This window comes from Siphateles boraxobius, unplaced genomic scaffold (genome assembly GCF_051911475.1).
Source record: "Siphateles boraxobius isolate OS27281-9 unplaced genomic scaffold, OSU_SipBor_1 3, whole genome shotgun sequence".
NCBI lineage: Eukaryota > Metazoa > Chordata > Actinopteri > Cypriniformes > Leuciscidae > Siphateles > Siphateles boraxobius.
In genome coordinates this window covers 13262712-13289995 of record NW_027508919.1, presented here as the reverse complement: position 1 = coordinate 13289995, position 27284 = coordinate 13262712, and the positions used below count along the sequence as shown (strand labels likewise).

Genomic DNA, 27284 nt, shown 5'->3' with positions numbered 1-27284 from the left:
TCCCTCCCCCACTCTTTTTCCTCAGGTGCCCCGTTCGAGTCTAGACTTATTCTCAGCACATTTTAAACCACTTAATTTAATAACAGGCAAGTTATGACTACGGTTTGATTTGAAACACCTAGAGATGACTAAGAAACAAGTCAGGCAATGCTGCTGCCCTGCTGAGATAAAATAAAAAATAAAAACCTCTCTATAATTAGTACCACATTAAAGATTAATCCAGTGCTGAATAATAAAACTGCTGGCATGCGATTCAGAAAAAAAAATTAACTGAAACAGTTGTTTCTGTGGTTTGTTGAGAAGCACATTAACCAATTTCCACACCTGCCATTTGAAGCCATTTTAATATTTACAGATATAAATCCTGGTTATTTAAAACACCACGGGCACCTAGAACTACCCGTCACCCCAGAACTGCTTTCCTGGAATACAGCAACACCTTGAGATCATTTCCATACAGGTGTCTCTTTCAATACTTGAGACAAAATCATTCAACGCTTTACATTTTTGAGAACAAAGCATTGTGGCCTCATCAATTTTAAACAATCTCATTTTAATTTTCACTTTCAGAAACAAAAAGAAAAAAAAAGTTTGATGCCCGTTTGTGGTACTTCAACAATAATTGTGCAGACTTCGAGACAGATACCTGAACAAATGGAATGGGGAAAATCGATCAGTAATCCGAGTTATGTGCATTCTAGTAAAAGTACAGAGACTGGGACAGCAGTTCTGAGAAGTCATTTTAATTTATTCTGACATGCTAAAAGGGAATAAATTACACTTTTATAGAATGTCCAGCAGTAAAGTTCTTAAAGCTGGTTCTGAGGGACAGTTTGGAGGTAAGGAAAACAAAAAGAAAAAGCCAAGTTACTGGTGTGCATTTGTCGTGGCTAAAGGCTGAGGAAAACAAAATGAAAAATCAAACTGCTCTTGCCTCACAAGACCCAAAATTATATAGAAAAGAAACCCAACATTTTCTTCGCAATTAAAAAAAAAGAAAGAAAATAAGCAAAAGACAGCTACCAAACAGCAGCGAAAAAGTGTTGCAGAGAGAAAGTCCCAGAGATATTTTACAAGAGGATTTGCTTCACCACGGGAAGCAAAAAAAAAAAAAAACCCTTTCCCCAAAATGACCAATTCAAAACAGGGAAAGACAACTATAAAACTGAAAAAGCATATTTTTTCTGATTAAAAAAAAAAGATAAATGCATATAAAAATGGTAATGGAAGGGTGGAGTGAGCACATTTTTCTCTCAAAAACAGAACATTGAGCCTACCATAGCAATTAATTGTACGAATGGTCACTTTCTCAATTAACATTAACATTTTCCAAAGAGAAAAAAACCCCAGATCATCGATGCATACAATTTTCATCTAAGCAATTAACATACAGGTTTAGTTCAGAGTGATGCCTAATTTGTAATGAATATGATTCTGTGGAGTTTATCCTTTTATTTTTTTAGACTTCAGAATACCAAGTACAATATAGTTAATGCAGTGCTCTAAGAGAAACCTAGTAGTCACTAGAATGTTTTTTAATCTTCACATTAGAAGCTCTCTAGCACATATCAGCAGGCAGAATCGTAATTACCTTTTTAGAAAAGAAACACAAAACCCAATGTTTGCCTTTTTAATTATTTGGATACATTTGAAACAAAAAAAACAAAAAAAAAGGTTTAATCTCAGAAGTTTCAGTTTGCTTGAGGAAGGGAGAAAAAAAATTTGAAGGACGAAAATGTCTCGATGTCTCCATTCTGACAGAAGTGTCTGGGTTCGTGCCACACTCTGGTGACAAGAGGACGATGAGAAAGGAAAGGGGGCCAAAACTGCTCTGATGGGCAACCAAGAATTCAGGAAGGACCCCCAAACAGCTTTCCTGAAGGAGAAAACTCGGGAAAATATTGGCATGTGCACAATGATATCCCCATTTTCTACAGTTTTCCGTTTCAAAGAAGGAGGGGGCGAAAAGTCTTAAGGGACAGGACAATAGAAAAGGCTACAGCTTCCAACTCCAAGCCTGCTCTGTGTGGATATAGTATATACATACCAATATATAGATATATGCGGAGCATCTTATCTATATATACCGATTACATATATAGTATATGGAACAAAAGTTCTTTAACAGGAAAAAGGTTGCCCACAGTGCCTGGCAGGTTCTGGTGAATTTGATCCTAGATGCCGGGGTGTGATTGGAAGGCAAATCCTGCTACGACCGCTCTGCTCCGCTTCATTACATTGTCTTAATGCTTAGAAACCTGCAAGACAGGGAGACAGATAGATATAGAGGAGAGGGTTAAGATTTAGCGGATCAGAGCTCAATGGGGTTGAGCTATTGTAATCAATGCGGCCAAACCAGTCAAAGCATTATTCAGTACTGGAAGAGAGAAAGTGCAAAGTCATCAGTCCTTCTCTGCAGTAAAGTCGAGACTTGCTGCAGAGCATCTCAGAAAAACATTCATGTCATCAAACTCACAGGGGCTCAAAGAGGATAAATTATTTCATTACAACAGTCCAGGACTTACTATTTACTCCGCGTTAAGTCTGAAGGACTGCATAAGAGTAGTCGGGTAAGGGTCTAATGATTCAAATTACTCACAGTTCAGTTTGTATCACGGTTTTGATACGGTTCACTATGCAAAATACAAATCAAATAAACAGTGCTTTCCAGGTAGGTCTAACAATTGAATAAAGCGATCAAATGTAAATTAAAGAATAATCATTAAAGTTATAAAAGCCATTCAAGTTAAGAACAGTGAGTGATTTCCTTGTCGTTTGTTGTTTGACCAACATTAAAAACAGACGGCAGGAATATTAGGCTCAGGGTCTCTGCAGGTATCTTCAAATTGAATGCCTTTTAATGTTTTTTTTTACATTTCTAATGCCATACATGATCTATGACTAACCACAGATATTATATATTTGTGCTGTCAATCGATTAATTTTTTTTTACTATTAATCAAATGTTCTTTGTGATTAATCGCAATTAAAAACACTATATAGGTGTAGGTTTATATCTAGTTCATACATTTTATAATGTAATAATTTCACAGTTCATCTCCAAATTAATGTAGATACAACATAAAGACAGAATATTTCAAATACCTGTTTAATGGCATCTTTTTTATGAATGAATGTCAGTATTACTGATCCTAATACAACTATTGATGCCTGGCTTAAAAAAAATCCTCGCAAATTTAACCATATAGCCATTCAAAGATTACAGTGTAACTGAAAGCTATCTTTTTTTAACATTTATTATGCTTCAAAAAATATAACAACTTTAAATTTAAGTGAACTTCAAAAAATCCTCACATAAACCCATAATAAATGTCATATATACCTGTGTCGTTTCTGTCTAATATACAGAAATTTAATAAAGTTATCAAATAGTCTGCATGGCATAAACTATATATTAAATATAGACTAATCCTTATTAAAGCTACAAAAGTTCTTTAGTTAAGAGCAGTTAGTGATTTTTGTTCCCTTTGTTCTTTGATTAACATTAATGAAAGAATTAGTGGCTACTGTCACTTTAAGACCAGGCGCTGTTGACAGAAGCGGATCTCGCACGTCTAATTCTCACAACTCTTCACATTCATTTAAGACTTTATATAACTCAAGACTGCTCTTATGTTATGGGGATACTGGACAAAGCAGACTTTTTGGCATAATTGTGTGTGTTATTGTTCGTTTAAGCGCAAAAGAGCTGTATTCTGTCGTGCATATGTGCGTCGTGTGTGTGTTGGGCAGCACGGTATCTTTTGTCTCGTCACGCTTGAAAGGTTTAAAAGCATCTGCATGAATAAGAGTGGGCTCATATTGGATCAAAGCTAGCCAAATGATGAAAAAAATTAACGGATGCTGCGATAATTGCGTTAAATATAGTATAGTAGGCTGCTGTCACTTTAAGACAATGCACTGACCCAATTGACTGATACTGTACACATGCGCTGTCTCTTGACCGTTCACTTAAGACATAAACGACTATGCTTGCTAGGATACTCACCAAGACGGGCATGTTGACAATTTTGTCCGTTCAAGCAAAAGACTTTAAAGAGAACTTAATATTTGCGCGCAAGTTCTCATTTCTCACTTCTTGCTCTTGAATTTTTGGCAAGGCTTAAAAACACACGCAAAGGAGTATGCTTTAAACACATATTGCAACGTGTGCTGTTCAGGTCTTACCAGTGCTCATGCGCTATCAACAGCCGGGAGATGACGACGTAAATGACTTGTCATATTAGGGAATACGGCACTAGCAATGAACAGTTTACAAAGAGTGACCGTCTTGTCCACACTTTTTTGATCAGCGCTGTTGTAACATATTGGGAAGCCAGAATGTGTATCCATTGACAGAAACATGCATAAGTGCGTGCTGAACCGTGGGTGGAGAACAATGCGGCCTTATTTTTTTTTAACGAGAACCATTACACCTAGCCTGGGAAAACCCACACGAACTTCCGGCAAATTTAGATTTGCTATGCAAGTTAGTCTGGCGAAGAGCCCATTCAAGCTGATTTCCAATCTTTCCAAATCGAGGAACCAATCACAAACATTGAGGCGGGCTTTACAAGATGACCATCGATCTGATTGGTTTTAGGTCTATCCAATTGCACCCTTGAGGCATTTGAGCGACGTCCGTTGGTTACACCCCTTTGGAAATGAGCCGTCAATGAACCTTCCCCAGACCTTAACTCAGTTATGACTGAGAAGGGTCTGGTTTTAACCAGGCTACATTACACCCCTAGTGCTGAGGGTAATTGGTGGGGCAGTTAGGACTTTTATTAATGATCTGGTTGTTACACATTCATATGCTACTACAGCAGACTGACGACTCAACCATGTCAGCTGTTCCACCGATCAGCTACCCCCACAGTTAAATAAAACCAGCTCAGAGCAAAGCAGCAGTCCTTTCAAGAATCCTTCATGTCAAGAGCTAAATGTAAGGAGGCATGACAATATTCCTAAAAACATGCTAGAAGCCTTAAGCAGTGCAAAAAGAGGGATACCATTTAAAGGGATAGTCCATCCAAATATTCATTTAATTTATGTGCTTCCAAACCTGTATGATTTTCTTCTGCAAAACGAAATATTTTGAAAATGTTGGCAACGAAAAACATTGAAGCAGGGTTGGGTAACACTTATATCAGCTATTCGGATTCTTATCGATACCAAAAAGTTAAGATGGCAAACATTTTTATTCTGTATTTTTGCACAACATACTGTTGCAGGTGAAAAACATTTCATTAGATTAATTTCATTAGTTAATAACGCATAAACAATAATTTGCATGTGATTGAAAAGACTTTGTGTGTGAAGCTGTATCATGGCGTACAATACTGTACATTTACATGGCAGCTGCTCTCTCTGGATCAGCGGCAGCACGAATGCAGATTTGAATGTTGCATCGTATTTTGAAAGGTTAACTTAAGTACCTTAAGTCTTTGGTTTAAACAGTTTCATATCGCAAGCATCAGCAGAGCGCGAGTAGCACGTGTTTTGTCACTGCGCAGATCAATAAATGAAACCGCTCACATCGGAAGTGTGATGGCCGACCCTCTCATTCATTACCATGAGCAGCGACAAAATCTGCTGACACTTGCAATGTGAAACAGGCATAATAGACATAGCGGAGTCGCTGTCATTTCGGAATAAGACAGCATAGCACAGGTGTTTGAATCGAGATTGCAATCTTTTAACATTTAATCGTGCAGCTCTAATATCTATACAAGTAATATTTAGTTATGTTTTTTTAATATATCGTAATTTATAGATATTTAGAAAAATGTCCCACTTTATGTTTAACAGAAGAAAGTCATACAGGTTTTGAACTACACAAGTAAATCATTTTCAATTTAGGGTGAACTATCCCTTTAAGTTAAAGTGCATTTAACTGCCTGAGAAAATAGGCTTTGATTTGAAAGTGCAAATGCTAACCTCACAAGGAGTTTCAAATTATGTAGCTATATCTCCAACACCAAACAAAAAACAGACCTTTGACGTATACTGAAATGTTTCCAGCACAGCACTCTCAACTGTGGTTTGCTTCTAAAAATCAATGTGCTTTTGCCTCAAGCAAACAGAGCACAAAATCTAACCGGATAATATAGACAGGGACTAAAACCTAAATAGTAATTTTAACACTACAACATTATATTTTACAAGCATTATAAATTTATACAATACTAGTTTCCTTTGTTTAAAAAAAAAAATATGAGTAGTAAGATTCAAAAGCAGTCATCACCTATTTAGGTCAATGCTTGTCATTTATAACTAATCCACAATGGAAAAATTATCCAAACCAGTTGCCAAGTAACCTGACTGTTAAGTTTGAGCTGCTACTACTTGCTGAGTATGGTTACATTTAGCTACCACAGCCTTGCCATTTCTATGGACAGTGGAAAAAAAGGCAAGTAGAAGACAGAAAAGAAAATGAAATGCTTGACGAGTTTGCATTCATCAACAGCGAGGAAGTACGCTGACAGAGCACTCTCAGGACAAATTGCGTAATAACATAGCAGTGCAAGGTCCGAGTATCCATTGTTGCAGAACTAACAAAGTTGCGGCGGTAACCAAGAAACCAACAATCCCCTGCAAATAAAGTTCTTTCAAGCACAAACACTCCGGAGCACCACCACTTAAATTCTTGGCTGTGGCTATTCAGTGAATGGATCTAAAGGGACCGTATACTCTAAGCACTCTTCTGAGCCTCTAAGAAGTGTAAATCTTTGAATGGAGAGAGTTATCGCAATCCAAATGCCACAATCTTATTTCTAACCAGTGTACATTCTGGATTTTGAAATGGGGGGATGGTTCCCAATCAAACTAAAACAGCATGCACAAAGGATTAGGCCAATGCCACCTCATCAGCAAATGCTATTCTTAGACAAGCCATTTTTAACAGCAGTTGTTCTCGGTCTTAATTCAGGATGAACCTTGAGTGTAAAACGGTCTTCCTGCCTTTCAATGTGCATTTATGAGCAAAGAACATGACGTGAAACATTGGATTGAAAAGAAAAAGACTCTAAAAGCCATGTATAACGTCAGAGGAAATAGATCACAAAGCTCAACTGGGAAAAGCTGCCTGCATGGGTTGACTGCACACAGTTGCTATATTAAACCCACTTTCCTCTGTGTCCGTTTAGGCCTGAAGGGAAAAGAAAATATTACATCCCATACACTATTGTATAGATGATTACACAATCAGGCTTTAAATATCACAACTGCCAGACAGAACAATTCTGATGCATTTTGGAATATATTGCCACAACCTACAAACATTTGCAAGGTTACATTATAAATATAGCAGACATCACAAAGTAGTTTAATCAGGTCTGCAGATGTGAAATTTAGTAGGCATGCAAGATATATCCGCCACCATATTGGCATCGACCGATATATGTTCATTGTTATTGGCCCGATAAGAAAATTTGGCGGATATATTAAAGTCTAATTATGCTTTCACTTTTTGAACTTTAATTAAGTGTTTAATATTGCTGTTTGAGCAACAAAAAAAAATTGCAAGGTTACAAAGTCCACTCCAAAGGGAGATATTTTATTTAACAGAATACACTTTCAAGAACTACAACGTACGGCTCATTTGGACTACAACGCAATTTTTCCAGGCTTTATGAAATAATGTTCCTCATTTAAATAATCGAGGCATGGATGAGCTGCTGATTTCAATGAGACGCTGTTTTTTCCACAATTCATTTGTTTGACCTTCCTAAGGCTGAAGAACTTAGAATGGGTACAATTTATTTTAAACACTGTTCCTGAACATTATAATCCCGATGTTTATCTGTGTGCTGCACATTTTATGTAGAACAGCTTCAATGAGAGAACACTATTGTAATAAAACATTGTGATTTTTTTGTGTTTGGTTGCAGTGTTTCAGCATGTTGTTAGAGCACATCCAGAACAGGAGTTACACATTCTGGCTAGCACGTAATTTAGCTTAAGTTTTGCGCAGATAAAAGTTGTAATAGTATGTTTTTGTACAAATACTGGTCATATATATATATATATATATATATATATATACTGGTCATATATATATATATATATATATATATATATATATATATATATATATATATATATATATATATATATATGTGTGTGTATAAATAAATATATATATCGGCTTTCAAATGTAAAGAATCATCATATCAGCCAAAATGTTCATTTCGGCAAATCCCTAAACTGTAGAACTATTTGCCATTTTAATCACCTAAGGAAACTCCTAGGTAGAATGATGTAGATGTTTAAAACCACTGAGGTGTACCATTAAGAAACCCCTTAACGCACTATGCAGCCCAGACCGAATACCGCTGTAGTCCGACTTTAACAGGGCACTAAAGGACACCGCAGTGAAAGAGGAGTGAAAGCAGCTTTTCCACTTAACTGTGCCCTTCTAAGTGTCAAGCCTACTCTGCATTAGATGCACAACAGATTTAGACTACATTAAAGCCTACACCATCTGACCAGGACTACTTATTAATGGAGTGCAAAACGTACTCTACATGCTCATTAACAAACCTCATCAACAGTTCTGCATTAGGAAACATAAAATTATGAATGTCCTCCAGGTACATATGCCTAGAAAAGGCTATGTATTTTGGTGGAAAGTAGATCCACAACTAGAACCACAAAAACAGTCGATTCATCACAAGAACATTTAACAGCACACTATTACAGTTCGCTTAACACCAAACATATAGAATAGTACAGTAAGAATCGATGAAGAGATGTGGAAATATGGTCTTGGTTAGTCTGTGGTTAGAAATCACTCCCACATATATATATTTGTACTGAAGAGACAATTATAAATCAAGACTAACAAGTGTTAGATCCAGGAACAATGATTGGGAGAAATGTGTCAAATAGAGCATCCCATTTGGAAAGGGGTTAATTCAAGGGATGGTTATCTGACATTCACAGAAAAGATTATGAAGCCAACCCTTCGTCCCAGAGAAGAATAGACATTTTTGGTACAAAGTTAGTAGTCAAATTTCCCAAGGACGTCTTTGCTTTTGCAAAACATACCAATTGAATTTTTTTTCCTCTCGAGTTGGGTGCATCCTTGAACTAACACCGTTTCTTGGCATTTCGTGTTTCATGAATCTTTTGGGGGAGCGAATGTTCCAAATCCACTTTTTTTTTTCTTTTTCTTTTTTTTTTTTACACAAATGTAAGCAATTGGTGTCTCTGTTTTTGCACTTAAAACGTCGCTTGGCTGTTTGCTACTAACCTTTCATGTTACTCTTGGGTTTGTCAGTTTGCTTGCCTGTGGGGGTTTGTGCCTGTTGCCCCTGTCCCCCTGAGGAGGCCGCTTGCTGTGCTGCTTTCTGCTTCAGCATGGTCCAGTCAAATGTGTAGTCATACTGGTGGTTCAGAGTCCTGGAAGAAATTCAAGCTGGAGTGAGTACAAACATTCACTTAACTTCCTTAGTTACAAAAAAGATGTGGAAAACAAGTTGTGACTAGGATGTGTCTTGGTGTTTCTGGCCCAGTTGGGAGTGTTGAGGTAATGCAAGAAATTGTCAAGCACCTGAAAAGAATGCGGAAAAGCTGACGCAGGTACATGTAGTCAGGCGCCTCTTCAAACCGCAACCCACGACAGTAGTTCAGGTACATGGCGAATTCTGCTGGGAACCCCTGGAGAAAGAGCCAACTTCATGTTAGAATAGCACAAAATTACAAAACTAGCAAAAGACCATAAATGTCGTGTCAACCTAACCTGCTCCTTTTTAGGATTGGGAAATTAAAAATGAAAGTGACTTTTTATATCCTAGTATTATAATAAATAGCTGGCACTGTTAACAGGATACGAGCTGTCTGAGTTTACAATCATGTAGAACAGAACAGCCAAGCCTGGGGAATAATGAGCAGAGCTTCATATAAGCAACTAGATGTTTGATTTGAAAATTTAATCCAAACGTTAATATACTTAGTTTTTAGTCTGACATAAATTAAACATTTATTTATATACAATTATTTTTATTTTTTAACTAGGCCTATCCATTAAAAGCTATCCAAAATGGTGACCAAGCATCATACTCGTTATCGGTATTCAATGTTCTGGATGCATCGAATTTGCATACGTATGGATTTCTGAATTGTATCACCACCTTGCAACTGAGCAGATGTTTGTAGCACATATCCAGCGAGCACGGTATGAGAGTAGACCTTTGAAGAGCCTTGCTGTGTGGATGTAGAATTTCACATACCTTACACAACACCTCAACAGGGGTCGACATCTTTTTCTCACTAATCTTCTCATACTTCTGTTTCTTTGTGGCAGCCTGTGGGTAAAAAAATTAAACCATTGCACACTATGATCCAGTATTGACTGTTCATCAGTGTGCAATCCCAGTGCTGGGGGCCATAAATAACCCAGCTGTAAGATTTACAACACTTTTTTAAGCACCACCTGTTGGCCTGTTTCATACTGTCTAGCAATAATTAGTTCAAGGCTTTTCCCTGCACAGTAAAAATTATGAAATAGCAATATTCAGTCACATTAAGGACAATTCAAGTGCTCCAATTTCATATAGGCAGTATTTCTAAAGGTTCATACTTAACATGACCTACATTCAAACTATAAACAGCAGAAAGGTCACTAACATCCTTTTCAAAAAGAAATCCATATAAGACATGCTGTGTGCATTTGGTCCTGCTTACCTTCAGTCCCTGCCATGGCAGGCTGGTTCTGTTGAAGTACATCAGCACGTATCCTAGTGACTCCATGTCATCTCGACGACTGTTAAGCCGAAATAAGATTAAGTCAAGCCAAAGGGCTTTTAAGCATGTCTGAGTGCAGATCATTTATAAAAAAAATTATTATAATAAAAAAAAAAACTTAAGGTTTAAAATGCAAAATTAGTGCATAGAATATAAGCAGGGGGTGATTGAGTAAAGCACCCTCTAAATGAACTTGCTGACCACTGACATGCCACACATCCAGTAAAGGACAAGCAAGCAAAGCCTGTCAATCACTTAAGAATGTGCAAAATGTCACGATTAATAAAGTTGCTGCGACTTTTTGTAAGACTTTAGAGTTGAAGGCTTAGTAAGCTTTTTTCAAAGAAATTAACACTTATTCAGCAAGTATGCAAATATAAATGCTGTTCTTTTAAATGTTATATGCATTAAAACAAGCGTAACTACGCATCAGAACAGTGTTCAACATTAAGAAATGTTTCTTGATCACAAAATCATCACATTAGAATGATTTCTGAAAGATCATGTGAGACTGAAGACTGGAGTAATAATGACTGCTGAAAGTTCAGCTTTGCCATCAAAAGAATAAATAATAAATTACACAATGCATTAAAATAGAAAATTCAATAAAATTGTTAGAATATTCTTAATATTACAGTTTGTTGTATTTGATAAATGCAGCCTTGGTGTGCACATGGTTCAAGAGTTTGGAAGATTTCAATTGTCTAATTTAATAGATTTTATCCATTACTAATAAATAATTTGACAAATAAATTCAAGCACAATGAGCATAATTAATAAATAGACAATTGAAGGTCATGTAAATGGAGATGCACCGATTGCAATTTTCTTGGCCGATTCAGATTTTTTTGTAAATGTGACCTGCAGATAGCCTACTGATTTTTACCAAATCTGATCGCCTTTCTAATAACTATAATTGACAGGATATACAAACAAATATCTACTTTTCTTCAATGCAAAATTTTATTTTTATATAAATAAAAATAGTATAAATTCAGTAATTGCACACAACAGCACAAATAAATGCTATAGAATAAAGAGGTATGAAAAACACAGCTTTAAGTTTTTCAGGTGGGTCTAACAGAAGGTTGGGTGTTCAGGTAAGAAATACAGAAATTAAAATAATCAAATGTTAACACTGGATACTCTTCATTGTAAATCAAATAGAGATAGATGAATGCTTACAATTAAAGTTACAAAAGTTATTAAGTCAAGAGCAGTTTTTTTTTCTTGTATAAACACGACAGACAGCAGCAGGAATTTTAGGCTGCTGTTACTTTAAGAGTTTACGCACGAATCTAATATACTGTTACACAACATGCGTTATCTTTCTCAACTACTTGAGTTCCACAACTGACTGTGTTTAACTGAATACTCGCCAATACGGGCATTTTGACATTTGTGTATTTGACCGTTTAAGTACAGTAAGCCATTAATTGTGGTATTTAAAGCTGCCTCTCAAACAGCTTGTGAGTCGCTACAAGTTTGTGCGTGCAATTTTTATAGATCAGTGGAGCGTGCCTTTGGTTTGAGCATGAAACCTGTGTAGTGACGTTTAGGCAGAAGCGCTCACCTCTGCTCGATGCCCAAGTGTGCGTTGATGCTGGCATAGCGAGCTGTGCCTGTGAGATTTTTGTCTTCTCTGTAGGGTATGTGCTGTCGTGTCCTGTTGTCTCGGTATTTTTTGGCCAGACCAAAGTCGATGAGGAACAACTATATAAATAAAGTAAAAAAAGAAGCACAAACACTGACATTTAATTTTTAGCACTGACTGTAAACAAGAGAAAAATCACTTGATTCGGCAAAATCTTAAGATTTTCTTCCATCTTCCTTCTGTGTGCTGTCTGCCCTATTACCTGGAGCTCAGAACAAAAACATGACATCCAGTGGATGTAGTCAATGAAGCAATGGGGTCACAGTCTACAACGGAAATTAAGCTTACTGGGAAAGGAGAAACACCCTATGTCCAAGCAGCGATGTAAAAGTCAGCTCCTAGAGCCGGTCATTGACTAAAATATCATTCTCATTAGTGGAAAGCCAGTCAGAACCAGTATCCCCAACACACCTACAGGCCGCAGTCCCTGCAAGAGTGCCTCACCCAACTGGTTTTTCACTGAGGTAGGAGCCATATACTAAAGTATCCACTCAGCAGTGCCACTGTTTGCTTGGCACAACTAGGGATTTGAAAAGTATTTCCTCTTGTCAAGGCAATTAGTTACACCAACCATGCAATTCCACTTAGACCTTTCTATTAGGTCAAGTCAGGAGAAAAGAGGTACATACAACCAAGACTTACTATAGATAAAAAAATAAAATAAAAACTTGTTCAACTTTTCTTTTTTAAATGTGTAAAAAAAATACCCCGAAAACAAGTGTAGCAGACACATAAAGAGCACCCCCAGCAATGGAAAACAAATTAGACTTAATGTATCAACAACCCATGATGCTTAACAAAGAGGAAGCATTAAAAAAGCGTTTTTTGGCCAAAATTATTTAAACATTCAAATTATGTAAAACCCAAAGTACAAGTACTTGGCTATTACTGTGAAAACCCACGCAAACATTTAATATTTTGCTATTTTAACTGCCTGTCAGTGCTCCATAGAGGACTACAAATAGCTGTTATGCCCAAAGACAATCTATGACTTCAGGCTGAGAACTAATGTTATATTCTATTTTATTTATCTGAATTCAACATTTAAATAAGCATCAGCACATCTTAGGACATGAACACATGCAACAATTTAAGCAAAAGTTTAAAAAGCAAGTGTTTAAAAGGTCAACTGTCAATTCCAAGACCGTTGTCATGTGGCTTGTTGTGCAAATGGTTGCAAGCTAGGCAACATTCTGACAGCATAGTCCAATGTTAGATGGCTGGATCAGGAAACAAAAGTACTGCTAATAAACTGAAAGATGTGTTCTGCAACAAGAACAAGCACCCAATGCAGTGAAACTAAGACAATCAAATTATTCTGTCACAAAGACTTTGATTACAAATCACAATAAGAGCACTGGGCATCGTCTACCTCCAACTACTTTAAAAAGTAAAAAAGTCAATTCTCCTACACCAAATACATAAAGTAAAGTAAGGGAATATTATGTTATGACAGAATTTTATATCTGACTGGGAATGAGAACAATCATCCTATTTTCGCACGAAGTGACAAGTCCTTCACCTGCCCGTACAGAGATCTGGATTAGGAGTTTAATCTCTAGTTCCGTTTAGCATGTGTGTCTGGTATAATGCCAACAAACGTTAATGGTTATTGTTGAAAATCAAAAATAAATGGGATAGAAAACTCCAAAAGAAAAAAAAAGAAAATCAAAACAATTTTGGGCGATTAGGTGGTTGTGGTTTCAGACCTGGTTTAATCCTGAGAAAGATGGATCCTGAGAAGAACTAACAGCCAAGCTTCTTTTCCTCTTCCCCACTGGAGATTCTAAACACTGAACAGACAATAGAGGGTGCAGTGCATCAAACAGTATTGCTGACAACCGCACACGGCCAGCGCAGACAGGCAACACCAAGGCTCAGAAAAAGAACGCAAAGAGCGGAGGGAGGGGAAGAGAAAGCCTAAGGCAACCCTTCAACCACCAGCAAGCTTCCTAGCTCAAACTCAGGAGGCTCTGCTAATGGCAGACGTCTTCCCATAAGCCCAGGCTCAGATAATACAGATAGATGTTTTTATTTCAGACCATATAACGCAGGGCCGGCTTGCCTCGTCGGTTCTTGAGCCACAGAGGCAAACTGTACATGGCACCTCTGGCCGCCCAATCCAGTGTTCTTCATGTCATCTATACCAATTGTCCCCAAGCCTGATTCTCTTTTTTGACTTTGCCAAGGCTTTATCCATAAACATTCGGCAGCATTTAACGCTAGCTGTGCCATACAGTACTTAACAGCTAAGCCCACCTTAGCATGAGGCGAACAAGACAAATGGCACAACTAGGGTTAATAAGGACAAACTCTAAAGGCCATTCACTACAATGGGCAGTTGTTTTAAAATTAGGCATGAGAAGCTTTGAGAACAAATGCAACCAACCAAAACCGCCCCACCCCTTTAAACTCCTGTGAATGATAAATATTGCATTCTGTGTTTAACAGATCATTGGACCACCTACAGTAAGGAAGAGGCTAGAATACTTTGGCATGTGGAAAGGCCAAATCAGGCAGGGATCATCAAAAAAATGCATGCAGTTTAAGAGGTGCATGACTTAACCTGCATGTTAATGCAAAAAAAAAAAATGTTTTAGTTTAGTTACAAAAGACAAGATGGGACAGCTTCGGTGGAAGTGACATTGAAGAGTTCAATAGAGCAGCCCAAGGTAAAGCAACAAAACAAGCCATTAGTTTACAATGGTGCCAAGCTGAGTGCGGTTATCCACAATGTGACAGGAGAGTGGGGGAGTGTGTGAGGAGACCATTTCAAACTTTCTGCAAAGCATAGTGCTTTTAAATGCGGGAACATTTGAATCTGAACCTTTTAAGTAAATCTATGAAATTTTCACTGCACGAAACATTAACAATTCTCTTGAAAACTTCCATGTTTTGACTTACTCTTGTGTTGAACTGATATCACATGTTGACCTGCACAATTCTTGGTCAAGACATGTCCAAATGCTTTACTCTTTCCCCAGTGTTCCCAAGTTAACACTGTTATTCTTGAAAAAAGTTTAACTGGAGGCTGGATCAAGAGTGGTATTGATCGTATGAGGGATGTAAGCAGAGAGCAGTGAATAATGCTAGCTGTCTGATAGGCCTTTTGATTCCTCACCAAAGGACAGTGGGGGTTTGCAAAGCAATAGCTAAATCAGATCTTCACGTCGGCTGAGTACACTGCACTTAACTATGATTTTTTTCCAGGGTGGATGTCGACAGCTACACATCAAAAAGCAGAGCGTGTGCATCCAGTTTTAGTGAAAAAGGTGACGATTTCATGTGTATGTATAAAAATAAAAGCTTGAGGCTGGCATTCACACAGACACACAATGGTAAACATTTATTCCAGACAGCACTGCCAAAAATGGTAATACAGGCTTCACTGAAGTACCAAAATGTACCAGATTTTGTAGTGGAAACTGATCTGAACTGTTAGACGACCATCAGAGCTGGAAGGTCATTGTTTTATTTTGCAGATGATGCTTTAACTTTGCCAAATGTTGCCTGTCTGCAAGGGCTCAAAAATTACGAGTTATCTGAAACAAAATACAAATCAGGCAACTTCTGTACATTTGAATAGAGAAAAATAAAACTGTGCAAAGCACTTCAAAGGCTCTAAAAATAAAACAACCACAACAAGTCACATATCATGCACAAGTTCCATTTGAGGAGTGAAAGACATACAATCCATGTCCACAAATGTCCACAGCCCAACAGTCAAGTGATTCTCAAACCATCAATAAGTTAAGCTGTAAACATTGTGTCTAAGGACTCACTGCGGTTTTATTAATCTGATCCTAAGAATTTCCCACTAAATATTCTTTGTACAACCCAGCCATCCCGAATCAGCAGAGCGACATCAAACGTAACGATCACAGGCTCTCAAGCCAGTGTTCGTCCATGAGAAAGTCTCAATGTAACAGGAAACCTTAGTGAGCTGCAGTTTTATTTGCAGTCAATCCTCCATGTCACTTTTAAATCAGACTGTCTTTCTCTAAATAACGAAATGTTGAAAGTTTACCTTATTACAGTGACGGCCAATACCCATTAAAAAGTTGTCTGGCTTGATATCTCTGTGGATGAAATTTTTCGTGTGCACATATTCGATTCTGCTGATCATCTGTGAAAGCAAAACAATCAGGTTAAGATAATGCCACAGGACCATTCAATGTTTGCTATTATGACCCCTTATTTACACTGCACACGTCTGCGGCGCATTACGGCTCCGACACGGCCACCGGAGCTGATAGCAGCCACTCTAATAAATGCTTCTTAATACCAGCCGCACCGCAGCACGTCCTAGAAGTCTATTTTTGACGGACGTTGCATCCAATCTGCACAAGCACTGTTTGTGAAATATAGATACAATATATTTGAGGACATATTTTAAACAACTAAAACACAGCTACAAATCTTTTATCCTTGGTAGGGCTGGGCGATATGGCCTAAAAAAAAAATCCCCGATTTTTTCACAAAAAATCCGATTTACGATTTAAATAGATTTTTTTCTCTACGTACTTAAAATCAATCTGCAGATGACAAAGAAATTGTTCAAAACAAGTTTTAACTTTATTTTGTTTTAATATTCCTTTCTGGGATTTGATCTCCATTAAAGTGCAACCAGAAACAACAAGCCAAAAAGACAAGAGGACAGGCCCTGTCTTTGAAAACAATGAAAATGTAACATAAAATAAAATGGCTGGATTGGGGGGGATGTGTAAAAAAAAACAAAAAATTTGCATCACAATAAGTGTATTGTGATAGTCAAATGATTTGGTAACTAAACATAATTTTATTAAGTTTACTGGTTTGCTACTGTTTTTATTATTGCTTAACACAAATTTCACAATTTCAATTCAATTCTTGTGATTTGATTCTGATCTTGATTCAATATAAATTCCTTTGGATAAATAGGTACGTAGTAGCTACGTACTACTACCTAAGAACTATCGTATATACTACTATCTAAAAGTAGATACGTTAATGTGTTAATTGTTCTCCCAAAAAAAAAAAATCACCTAATGCTGTAAACATACAGAGAGCCCGGTCAGCTGGTATTTTTAAAGGTGAAAACTAACTCAAATTAGATATAATGCGTTTTTTATTTTATAATGCGTCTAACTAACATGCGTGCTATGGGTCATTAAAAGCCATCCTGAGGTAAATATAACGTTACGTGGCATATGTTGTTCTCCAGCTGTTTTATGGACATCTTTCCGCGGTTGAAAAACACTGATCGATCGATTTTATTACATCTCGGTAAGTTTGTAGTAAAGAGTAACAGATGTTTGGTTCACGTGCCACTTGAACTGAGATCTGTCAGCGTTCTTTCACGTCACATTTACAAGCGCCAAAACGGTGTTTATTGTTTGAATTTTGTAATAAAACTGACAGAATCTGAGAGCTGAGAATCTGTTTCATATCGATAGTAACCTGCTCTGTCTTCTCTGTCGGTGTCAGTGTTCTCTTTGCTTCGCGATTTTTCTCTGCGCGAGAAAATGGATGTGTGGCGTGAGAGCGTTTAAAAAGTGACAGAATTGCGTTTCTCACAGTGAACTCGTGAGAGTTGGGAGCCCTGCAGATTCAGCTTGTAAATGTTTTCGGCGGGTGTGCTTCTGCTGCCGCGGTCTTGCTCATTTGCCATGTTGTTTGTGTATCTCTATCATGGCAAGCGCTGAGCCCGGTCGGAACTACGGGAGCCCAGAGTGGAGCGTCGGCGGTTGTTAAAGAAAAAAACGATTTTCATTCAAAAAAATCGGCGTAAACTACACATTCGAGTTAATCGATTTATCGCCCAGCCCTAATCCTTGGTGTTTATAACTGGATTTTTAAGTGTATTAAATTTGTCGGTAGACCACAGCACAACAAAGTAGGGCATAATATTAAACAATAAATTCAAACCAATTCGCCAACTAACCCATGGTACAACAAAAATCATGAAAAACAACGTTAGACAGGCAAATCTCATCGTCTCGTGAATCCACTTCGCTTATGAAATACTCCTGGTGTGAGCTGGCACCGCGTGGAGGACGGAACAAAATCTTGTCGGATTCGTAACGCGCCGCAGACGTGTGCAGTATAAATGAGATGTATGCCAGGTAGCCAGTTAACCAATCATTACCTGATCTGCAAGCATTAGGACAGTTTTCATTGTGAATCTGCGGGAACAGAAGTTAAAGAGATCCTCCAGACTTGGCCCCAGCAGGTCCATCACTAGGACATTATAGTCCTTTTCTTGGCCATACCACCTGAAAAACAGCATCACATATTAATAAACCCCAGCAGATGACACTCAAGATTGCATGACAATCATTACAAAAGCAATAAATTATGAAAAGCTGTGCTTTTCTCAAAAAGAGCTGATCCTTCAAATCCATTCAGTGATGCATGAAACTTTGCTCAAGTTTACAAGATGACATTTAAACAAGAAAATTGCATTTTAAATTAAAACAGTTAAAATTGAACAAAGCTGACAAAGTTATATTCAGACAATAAAGCATGAATCTTATCAGTTAAGGAAGTGCCAGAGTTATGCGGCACACCCTGTGGACAATGGCATCTAATATATCCAGCTTGGTTACATGACTGTGTAGCATCCACAGTTACAACTATATAACACGTTACACTAGTCTTTAACCAACCACTTTAGACACTTCTAGCATGGATGGGCCCCTCAGGTCAAAAAAGTAGAGTATTAGGACAATGCTTAAATAGTTTATGGCAAAGCTTGCATAGAATCAACCAAGTGCCTCTTCAAAATATTAGTGGAACTTCGACAACATGGACTCTGATACACAGCTCAGCAGGTGGAGGTTCAAAAGAGATGCACATTTAGTGAACATTGCTACAGCAGTCGCCAAGCAACCATCATGCTAGAGGGTCTCCTAAACAAAGAGGTATTGTGGAGACACAAGGTGCAGAGCAGACTAGTGTCCATTCAGCCTACTATGCCAGCAAACCAACATCTACCATTTCACAAGACAATACAAAATGTACTTTGAACCACAAAGTGGTTTCTAATCCTTGCAATGCTTATATGTAGGGACCTGCTTACACCTGGTCACTTCATGCATTTACTGATCGAATCTGATTTCTTAACTTAGCCACATAAATATGTGTCTCACCAGAACAAATATAAATATGATCTTCAATTACCGCGCTATATGCAAATTTAACGGTGTTCACGCCAACGAAAGCAAGAGAGATGAGCTGTATTTTATTTATCGTCATTTAATTTCAAGATCAAAGACTGCAATGTGGAAGAAAGCAGCATCAGCACTGGTAAGATCATTTAGTCTCACTACTTTTAAAGGTCCCCTGACATGGGGTTATTTTATTATTTTATAATGTTTTCTGGGTTGCCCTTATAATGTTAGTATGTTTTTTAGATCAAAAATAGTCATAATTTAGAAATAAAAGGCATTTTTCCTAGACTGATTTTAGCCTCTGATTTGAACACTCTGTTTGAAGGGGCGTGTCTGCTGTGGGATTCAGTGTAAACGCGGCCACTGCTGTGATTGGCTACATGCGTGCATATGAAATAGCTACATGTGAAATTCTCTCGAATACCTTTGCTATTTTCAGAGAAAATAAAATGAACCCATTGTTTCTTCAGAGGCTCGGATGAAGGAACTAAAAAATACTTTTGTGTTCATTTGTACATCCGAACACTGATCAACTGCCATGCTTCGCTTGTTTTGCAAGCCATTATATCTCTCTATTCAACTTTTGTGCTTCGCTCGGTCACACGCCATGATCTCTCGAGGATAAACTAAGATCGTGTGCGCGCGTTCGTACTTCTTAGCTCGTTTTCTCATGGGCGGGTCAAATTCTCTGGTCGGGCAAAGCAGAGAGGGGGGAGGTAACTTTTCCCCTATATGACGTCATATAGGGGAGATTCAAGACCAGCCCGTCTGAGATCTCATTTTCTCACAGGCAGAGAAAGATAGCCAAAACTCGGTTTACACCGACTGAAATTTCTAGACACGAGGGGACCAAATACAGGCTAGGGGAACTAATACTAATGTTAAAAAAACTGCAAATTTCATGTCAGGGGACCTTTAAAGAATATGACTGTTTTAAACATCTACGACTTTCAGTTTCATTAGTGGCAGCAGTTTGCACATTGCTTGATGCATTGGCTACTCATTTGCGGCAATGCGTTCTGCAGTAGTGCTGTCATATCTGGCTATAGCATGTCATAAAGCCTATATCACGCTCACGTTTGTTTTTTAACATTTCGGGAGGAGTAAAACTTACATATGTGGTTTCAACAACCAGATGCATTTACACTTGTCCAGATTCGTCTGGAATGCGTCTCAGATGCATCTCCTGAAGTGCCTTGAGTGATCAGATTTAAATACGTCTCGAACGCATTTCGGAGGGCGCTTACACCTCGTCCTTTCACAATCAGGTAGCTATCCAATCAGAGAAAACGCATGAAGTGACCAGGTGTAAACAGGCCGTAGGATGCAATCGCATCCATGCTAACCGCTCATAAAATCAGTGAACACAGTTTTGCTAATATTCAGTTTTAGGCATTTTTTAGAATAATTTACAAAAGTCTATGTATTCTTAACGACACCTAGAATACAAAAGCAAAAACAGAATTAGTGAAGATTAGGAAAGAAAAAATACTATAATGTATACTACAAGCATAACTTTTTTAAACCTCATTTTTAACAAGTAGGCTATACTGTTATTCACAGTGGTTACAGAAGTTCATAGCAACAGTAATATCTTGCTTACAGAAACTACAGGCCTCTCTGTGGGACACTCATTTCCTCTTTTCAAAGCAAAACTAAGGGGAGACTTAAAACATTGTAGTTTGCCTGAATATTTTAAATTCAAACAAACAGAGGTGTTGGTGTAAAAGTATATGTTCAAATAAAGTGCAGAGACACTTTCTTGAGATCGAGCTTGCATAAAAGACTTTGAAGAGCACACAAAGCTCTTTTCTTTCATTAGCAAAGGCAGTGAGTGGTTTTAGGGAGTGTGGGGGAGGGAGTTCTTGTATGGCAGGTTTTCCCAGGTTTTCCCAGCTCTAGTAACCAGTACTTACACATCCTTTCAGCTGGAAACTTTAATTAATTTGTTCATTAAAAACTAGTTTACGACAAAATAGCACAAAAATAAAGATGAGAAACCTACAACCAGCATCTTCCCCATTCACTCCAGTAATTATAAACAACCTTAAATTACATGTAAACTGAAAGCAATAGAGTAAACAGAGGGGAGATTAATATGCTATGCTTTTTAGTTATAACTAAAAAGCATAGCATATTATTCTCCCCTCTAACTAATGACTGCCTCTATGGTCTTGTCCTTAAAGTGTTTGATAAATGCATCCAACCATTACAGGGGTTACCTAACTCTTAACTGCACAGGGTTAAATAAGCTAGAGTAATAAGTAAGAGTTCCAATTTCCAATCAGCCAAGCTGCTGTCAGCATGAGATGCCATAGAAATGGACACCTAAATGCAATCTGTAATGGCAGTTCATTGATGGCAAAGGCAGGGCATTCGTATTTATACTACTATTACCTAGTGAAACCTTCTGCCGGCTGGATTAGTTTACTAAATGACATATTACGGTCTACAGTGAAATAAGAAACTAATGCTCAACAAAAACTATGACTGGTGAAGCATTTAGAATTTAAGAAAAGAAACCGCAGTTAACCACAAGCAATTTGGTACGAAATGTTGCAAGAAATTAAGGTGCCATTACATTTACCGTTGTTCAGTAAATTTTCATAGGCAAAATTGTAATTTTAATAGGAATTAAAGGGTGAGTTCACCCAAAAATGAAAATTCTGTCATTTCCTCACCCTCATGTTGTTCCAAACCCATAAGAATTTCATTCATCTCCAGAACACAAATTAAGATATTTTTTATACAAATCTGAGCCATTTCTGTCCCTCCATTGACAGCTTTGCAACTACCACTTTTGACACTTCAAAAAGTTAATAAAGAGATCATAAAACAAATCCATATGAAAAGAGTCATTAAGTAAATTTTCTGAGGAGACAATCGCTTTATATAGTTTTTATTTATATTTTTGGGTGACCTAACCCTTTAAAGCAATTAGGAAATAAGTGCAAGAATCCATGTATCCAATGACATGGATACATGGATTCTAATGACATGGATTATGTCTTATGACATAATTGTGTCTTACATGGATTCAAGGTTTTCTAAACAAAACTTGGAGCAAAAAACAAAGATGGAGCAAATTCGACCTTTTGCGAGTTCAGGAGCGCAATGTTCCATGACACATAATAGCATTCCATTCGTATTAGAGATGCGCGGATGGGCAATTTTTTCATCCGCAAATGCATCACAAAACTCATCAGTCCGCCATCCATCTGCACCAACTTTTTTGACCAATTTTCAAAACCGCACCCGCTCGACATCCACTGATTGTTTTAAGGTCTATGGGCGATGCAAGGCGCTGCTGCCGCGAGGCTAGAAAACTCGTGGCTGTTCTAGAAGGGAAACTGATCCAATGCAGCAAAAATATTTAAAGGCTAAAGTCCCTAGTACAGCCTATTGGCTATGTTGTATCCCCAGAATTCCGATCGGCACAAAGGGACAAAAATAAATAAATAGCCTAAATAAAATGCACATCGGCAAACTTGACCTTACCTGACTAGGCTACTGTACAATTTTATCATTTCGTTTTGAATTTTGTTTAAAAGTAGACATTTCAAGCTTTCTATTTATTTTTCATGTCTGTGAGGCAAGTAACCTATACACTGAGTTTCGGTTCATTTATGAGATGAGCTCCAGTTCACGTTCAATGCAAGAGATCGCACCGGCGCCTCCACGTCCTGATTAAATGTCTGATATATTTCCTTCATATTAATTCCAGGCAACTGGTTGAAGAAACCGTGATTAAAATTAAGATAATTTATACAAAACAAAATTCAATTTAAAGAAAGGCTTTCTACAAAACAAAACTTAAAGTGGTCAAAATCAAGTCTGACCCATGTTATGATCCTATCTCACTCATGCTGTTCACTTTCATATAATCAACATAGATTAAATTAAAAAATAACATTATATTATATAAACATAAATATGGAATATAACTTTTGTAATTAAGAAATGTTGGAAAAGGTGTTTATCTTTCATTTCCAATGTGAACATCATAATTTATTCTCCTGAAAATTATGTATTGTCAAATGTGTTTTCACATTCAATGCTAATGTATCTGAGAATATTCTTAAATAAGGAAATCTATTCAGTGATTGGTCCATGCCAAATTACTGCCAGATGAAAATTAGATTTTCAAAGTGTGCTTGTTTTTTTCTTCGGATGTAGGTTACAATATTTAAAGTCTGCCAAGCAAAAAAGACCTCTGGTGTGGGTGCTAAAGTCTGTCGGGGTGGGTTATTTAAAGCGGGTTTACAGCTATACCACGTGAATTTATTGCTTTTCAACCACGTTTAGCAAAATCCATACGTCCCAGCCCTACTTCATGATAGAAAGATTAACCATGATAATTATATATTTTAATAGAAATATATTTACAGAAATTACAATTTTATTGAAATATTCAATAAATCAATATTGTGATAAGGTCACACATTGGTGCCTCCAGGTAATGCCAGCCTTTTCCATAGACTATGACTGCAATAAAGTTAAATTTTAATGCAGAAATACCACAGTAATTCAGCTTGAGAGAGCCAAGAGGGGAAGGTTCAGGAGATTATAACCCTATTCGCACAGGATTACTTTTACAAGGGTAGATGGAATAATGTAATTTTACCGCAGGACGTCTGTAATAATAATGGCCAATTCGCACAGGAGAAGGGAGAAGATATCTCAGATAAACCAGCAGAAGTGGGAGGGGTAACTCGATTTGCGCACCGCCGTCACCCTCCTGTCGTCATGTGTGTATTGCGTTGCTTCCTGAGATCACTTGCGCAAACATATAACCTAATTTTTATATATATATATATATATATAAACAGTTATGTCCAGTCAAACTATGTATTAATTAACTTCAGATTGGATTATGTTGGAAACAGGCACTTACCTAACGTTAAAAGAATGTTTCATGCTTTCGATCTTTTTGATCTGAATGGTAGCCTATGTGGGACACACTTGAGTTCTGCTACAGACTTGACGTCCCACCGCCAAGAACGGAACTGAATGCTTTTTCAAGCGCCTCCATACTTGGAAAAACCATGGAAAACTACTTTTAAAAAAGGAAATGACGGAATATTTCCGTACAGATTTACAGCGGATCCATTCGCACAGGATTAGTATTACCTGAAATAATTTTTCCAGAAGGTAAAAGTCGCTGTAATCTTTACTGACATTGTCCATAATGATTACTTAGATGGCACATTCGGAAAGGACTAAAATCACTTAAGAAGCTCTGTTGATAATCACTTTACCCCACCTCTCCATGTTAAACTAGTGCTATCCGAATAGGGCTTAAGACATATCTGTCTGGGTGCCTGGGTAATTAACATGAAAATAACTGACACATTGCTTGTATTTTAAATTTTAAAATAAACTGTAGCCCATCTTCCATGAAAATGCCATGTAACATATCTCAACATCTACCTCAGGGTTGGTAACCTTCTTACAGCATACTAGCATGCTACTCTTAGACAAAAATGATTTAGCCTACGTTTTTATTAAGTTATTAGATCAGAGTAGATTTATGAAAGATTAGGCCCACTAATCCCTCAGCCTCTCAAATGTAGGATACCCAGGATAAGGGTTAACATTAGTTAATATATGACAATACCAAGAGATTATAAAAGCCCAACATAATTGCACAAGGAAACAGCTACGGAAAATCATTACACAAACTCAACCACCAAGAAACTTTAACCTGTAGGGGAATTCTGCACTCAGAATGTGAAATGACGTCATTTACCTTCAATGATAACATCCAAATCAGAAAACGTGTCAGAAGAATACGTGACAACCTCTACCCATTTTGTGTGAAACCAAAACAATCACTAAGCTTTATTCAAATATACATCTATAATCAGTTATTGAAAGCCTCCTATCAAAGATGAGCTCTTTTATACAATTATAAATGTGTTCTAAAAACTAACATCAGCGCTCGTTTGGCTCAGTCACCTTGAGAAGAGAGTAGCAGTCGCACTAGGCCCTGAAACTTGTTTTCCCTCATCCGCCATTTTCTGATCGAGAGGGAGGACATGTTGAACAAACACAACAAAAGAGCAGCGGCCATTTCCCACTCGCTCATTACTCATTACTCAGCAACGCACAAACACACATTTCGCGATCAAATCTCATTCATTACACTTTAATATTATACATTATACAGAACTCAATGTTTATAAAGGCACATTCCACCACAGTTTTCAAAGAAACGCTAGTGCTAATGACCGGGCTAGTTAGCATGTCGACTCTATTGTAAGTAAAACACGATAAAGAAAAGTATACATACAGAATTAAATGATCTAATATTAAAGTATTATGCGTAGAGATAGATATTATACGTAGATGGACGTGAAAGTTACTTTGTACTCGACCCGTTACTTTCGATCTAATGCAAGTCTTTAAACCAGATAAAACTAGTCGAGCTAATTTAACTTGCCCCATCTAATTAAAACTGATAACTTAATAATTTCACGTATAAGACATCTGTGCTCACCTGATGTGTGGGATCCCGACTCCTCCCTGGAGAATTTTGTACAACTTGCTTTCATATAGGAGTTGAGGGTGTCTGGCTTTCTGTGATTCCAATTTCACAGCTACCTCCTGAAAATATTTAAAATTAAGTTATATTATTTGTCTGCTAATAGTTATATTTATCTACATATAACGTTACATGATTTACAAAGCACTAATTTGGTTCAGTATTTGAGGGCAAATTATCTTTTATCACTTGTTCTGGACAACCGCAATGATACCTCGTTGATTGACTTCCCACAAATAGTAAAACCTCCAAGTCATATAAATATAATCTTTCAATACTATATTTTTTGGTGGTCATATGAAGTGTGTCCAGGTAAGCAGATGTGATGAGCTGGACACACATACACGTATATAAAAACCCCTCAATCTTCTTATCTCAGTCATTCAGCACATGAATTAAGTCAAACATCCATTTCATCTTTACCTCGCCATTTGTGATGTTGATTGCCAAATAAATGTCACCGAATGATCCGGATCCAATTTTACGAACGAGCTTGTATTTTCCACCGACTATAAACTCGGCTTTAGAGCCACTGCTGCTGGCCATGTCCTAAAATCCGAGTTACTCTGAAACTGTGTGAACGGGTGAGGATTTCTGTCTTCTTCAATCCAGTAGAAACAATGCTAGCTCGCCTAAAACGGGTCTCACTAACTTAGCTGTGTCCTTAACTCACAACGCCGAAAAAGAAATAACGGACATTGGTTTCAATAGGAGTTTTGTTGCCTCGACATTTAAGTAAAAAACAAGGCTTTTTCCCCTGAGGTTGAGGATGTTTTTTCTCTTGAGCAATTCCCCGAATAGCTGACTAGCAGCTTAGCCTGAAACGACACGAAGGAGTCGATGTCCTCGACGCTCTCTTCGAATCACCTCGCTGTGAGGGGCGATTTTTCTTCTTAAAGAAGCGCTTTCCCGCTTATTCAAACGTACATCAAGGCAACCGACGTTTTAATGTTGAAGAAATTATGTGAGTCGCTGCTTTCTTTTCAAAGCGCAACCCACTCACTTCGCCATCTTGTCCGTATCGGGATGAACAGATTCTGCTGATCTGAGGAGAGGAGCGAGACCGCGCTAAAGCGCGCCGCCGCCGGCAGGGGAGGGGTTCACGCGGGAATGCGCGGTGAGAAACACGAGGGCGCGCAGGAGAATTTAGGGATGTTTATTGTTAAGTCAGTGCTCTGCTTATGTT

General features: G+C 37.6%; 1 protein-coding gene across 5 annotated transcripts; it reads right to left on the bottom strand.

The window, feature by feature from the left end:
- Positions 1-325: 325 nt before the first annotated feature.
- Positions 326-27284, bottom strand: csnk1a1 (casein kinase 1, alpha 1). 5 transcript variants are annotated; one of them, XM_077247919.1, is made up of 11 exons: positions 26522-27276; positions 26054-26160; positions 18531-18657; positions 16431-16529; positions 14113-14196; positions 12323-12462; positions 10690-10768; positions 10236-10310; positions 9557-9663; positions 9257-9405; positions 326-2258 (listed from the first exon to the last, which is right to left on the bottom strand). In XM_077247919.1, the coding sequence occupies exons 1-11, from the start codon at positions 26642-26644 to the stop codon at positions 2251-2253; spliced, it is 1098 nt and encodes a 365-aa protein (XP_077104034.1). In that variant the 5' UTR covers positions 26645-27276; the 3' UTR covers positions 326-2250. The 5 variants fall into 5 exon arrangements, with proteins under 5 accessions (XP_077104034.1, XP_077104036.1, XP_077104038.1 ...); XM_077247921.1 differs by having other exon boundaries at positions 9293-9405; XM_077247923.1 differs by lacking the exon at positions 14113-14196 and having other exon boundaries at positions 9293-9405; positions 26522-27284.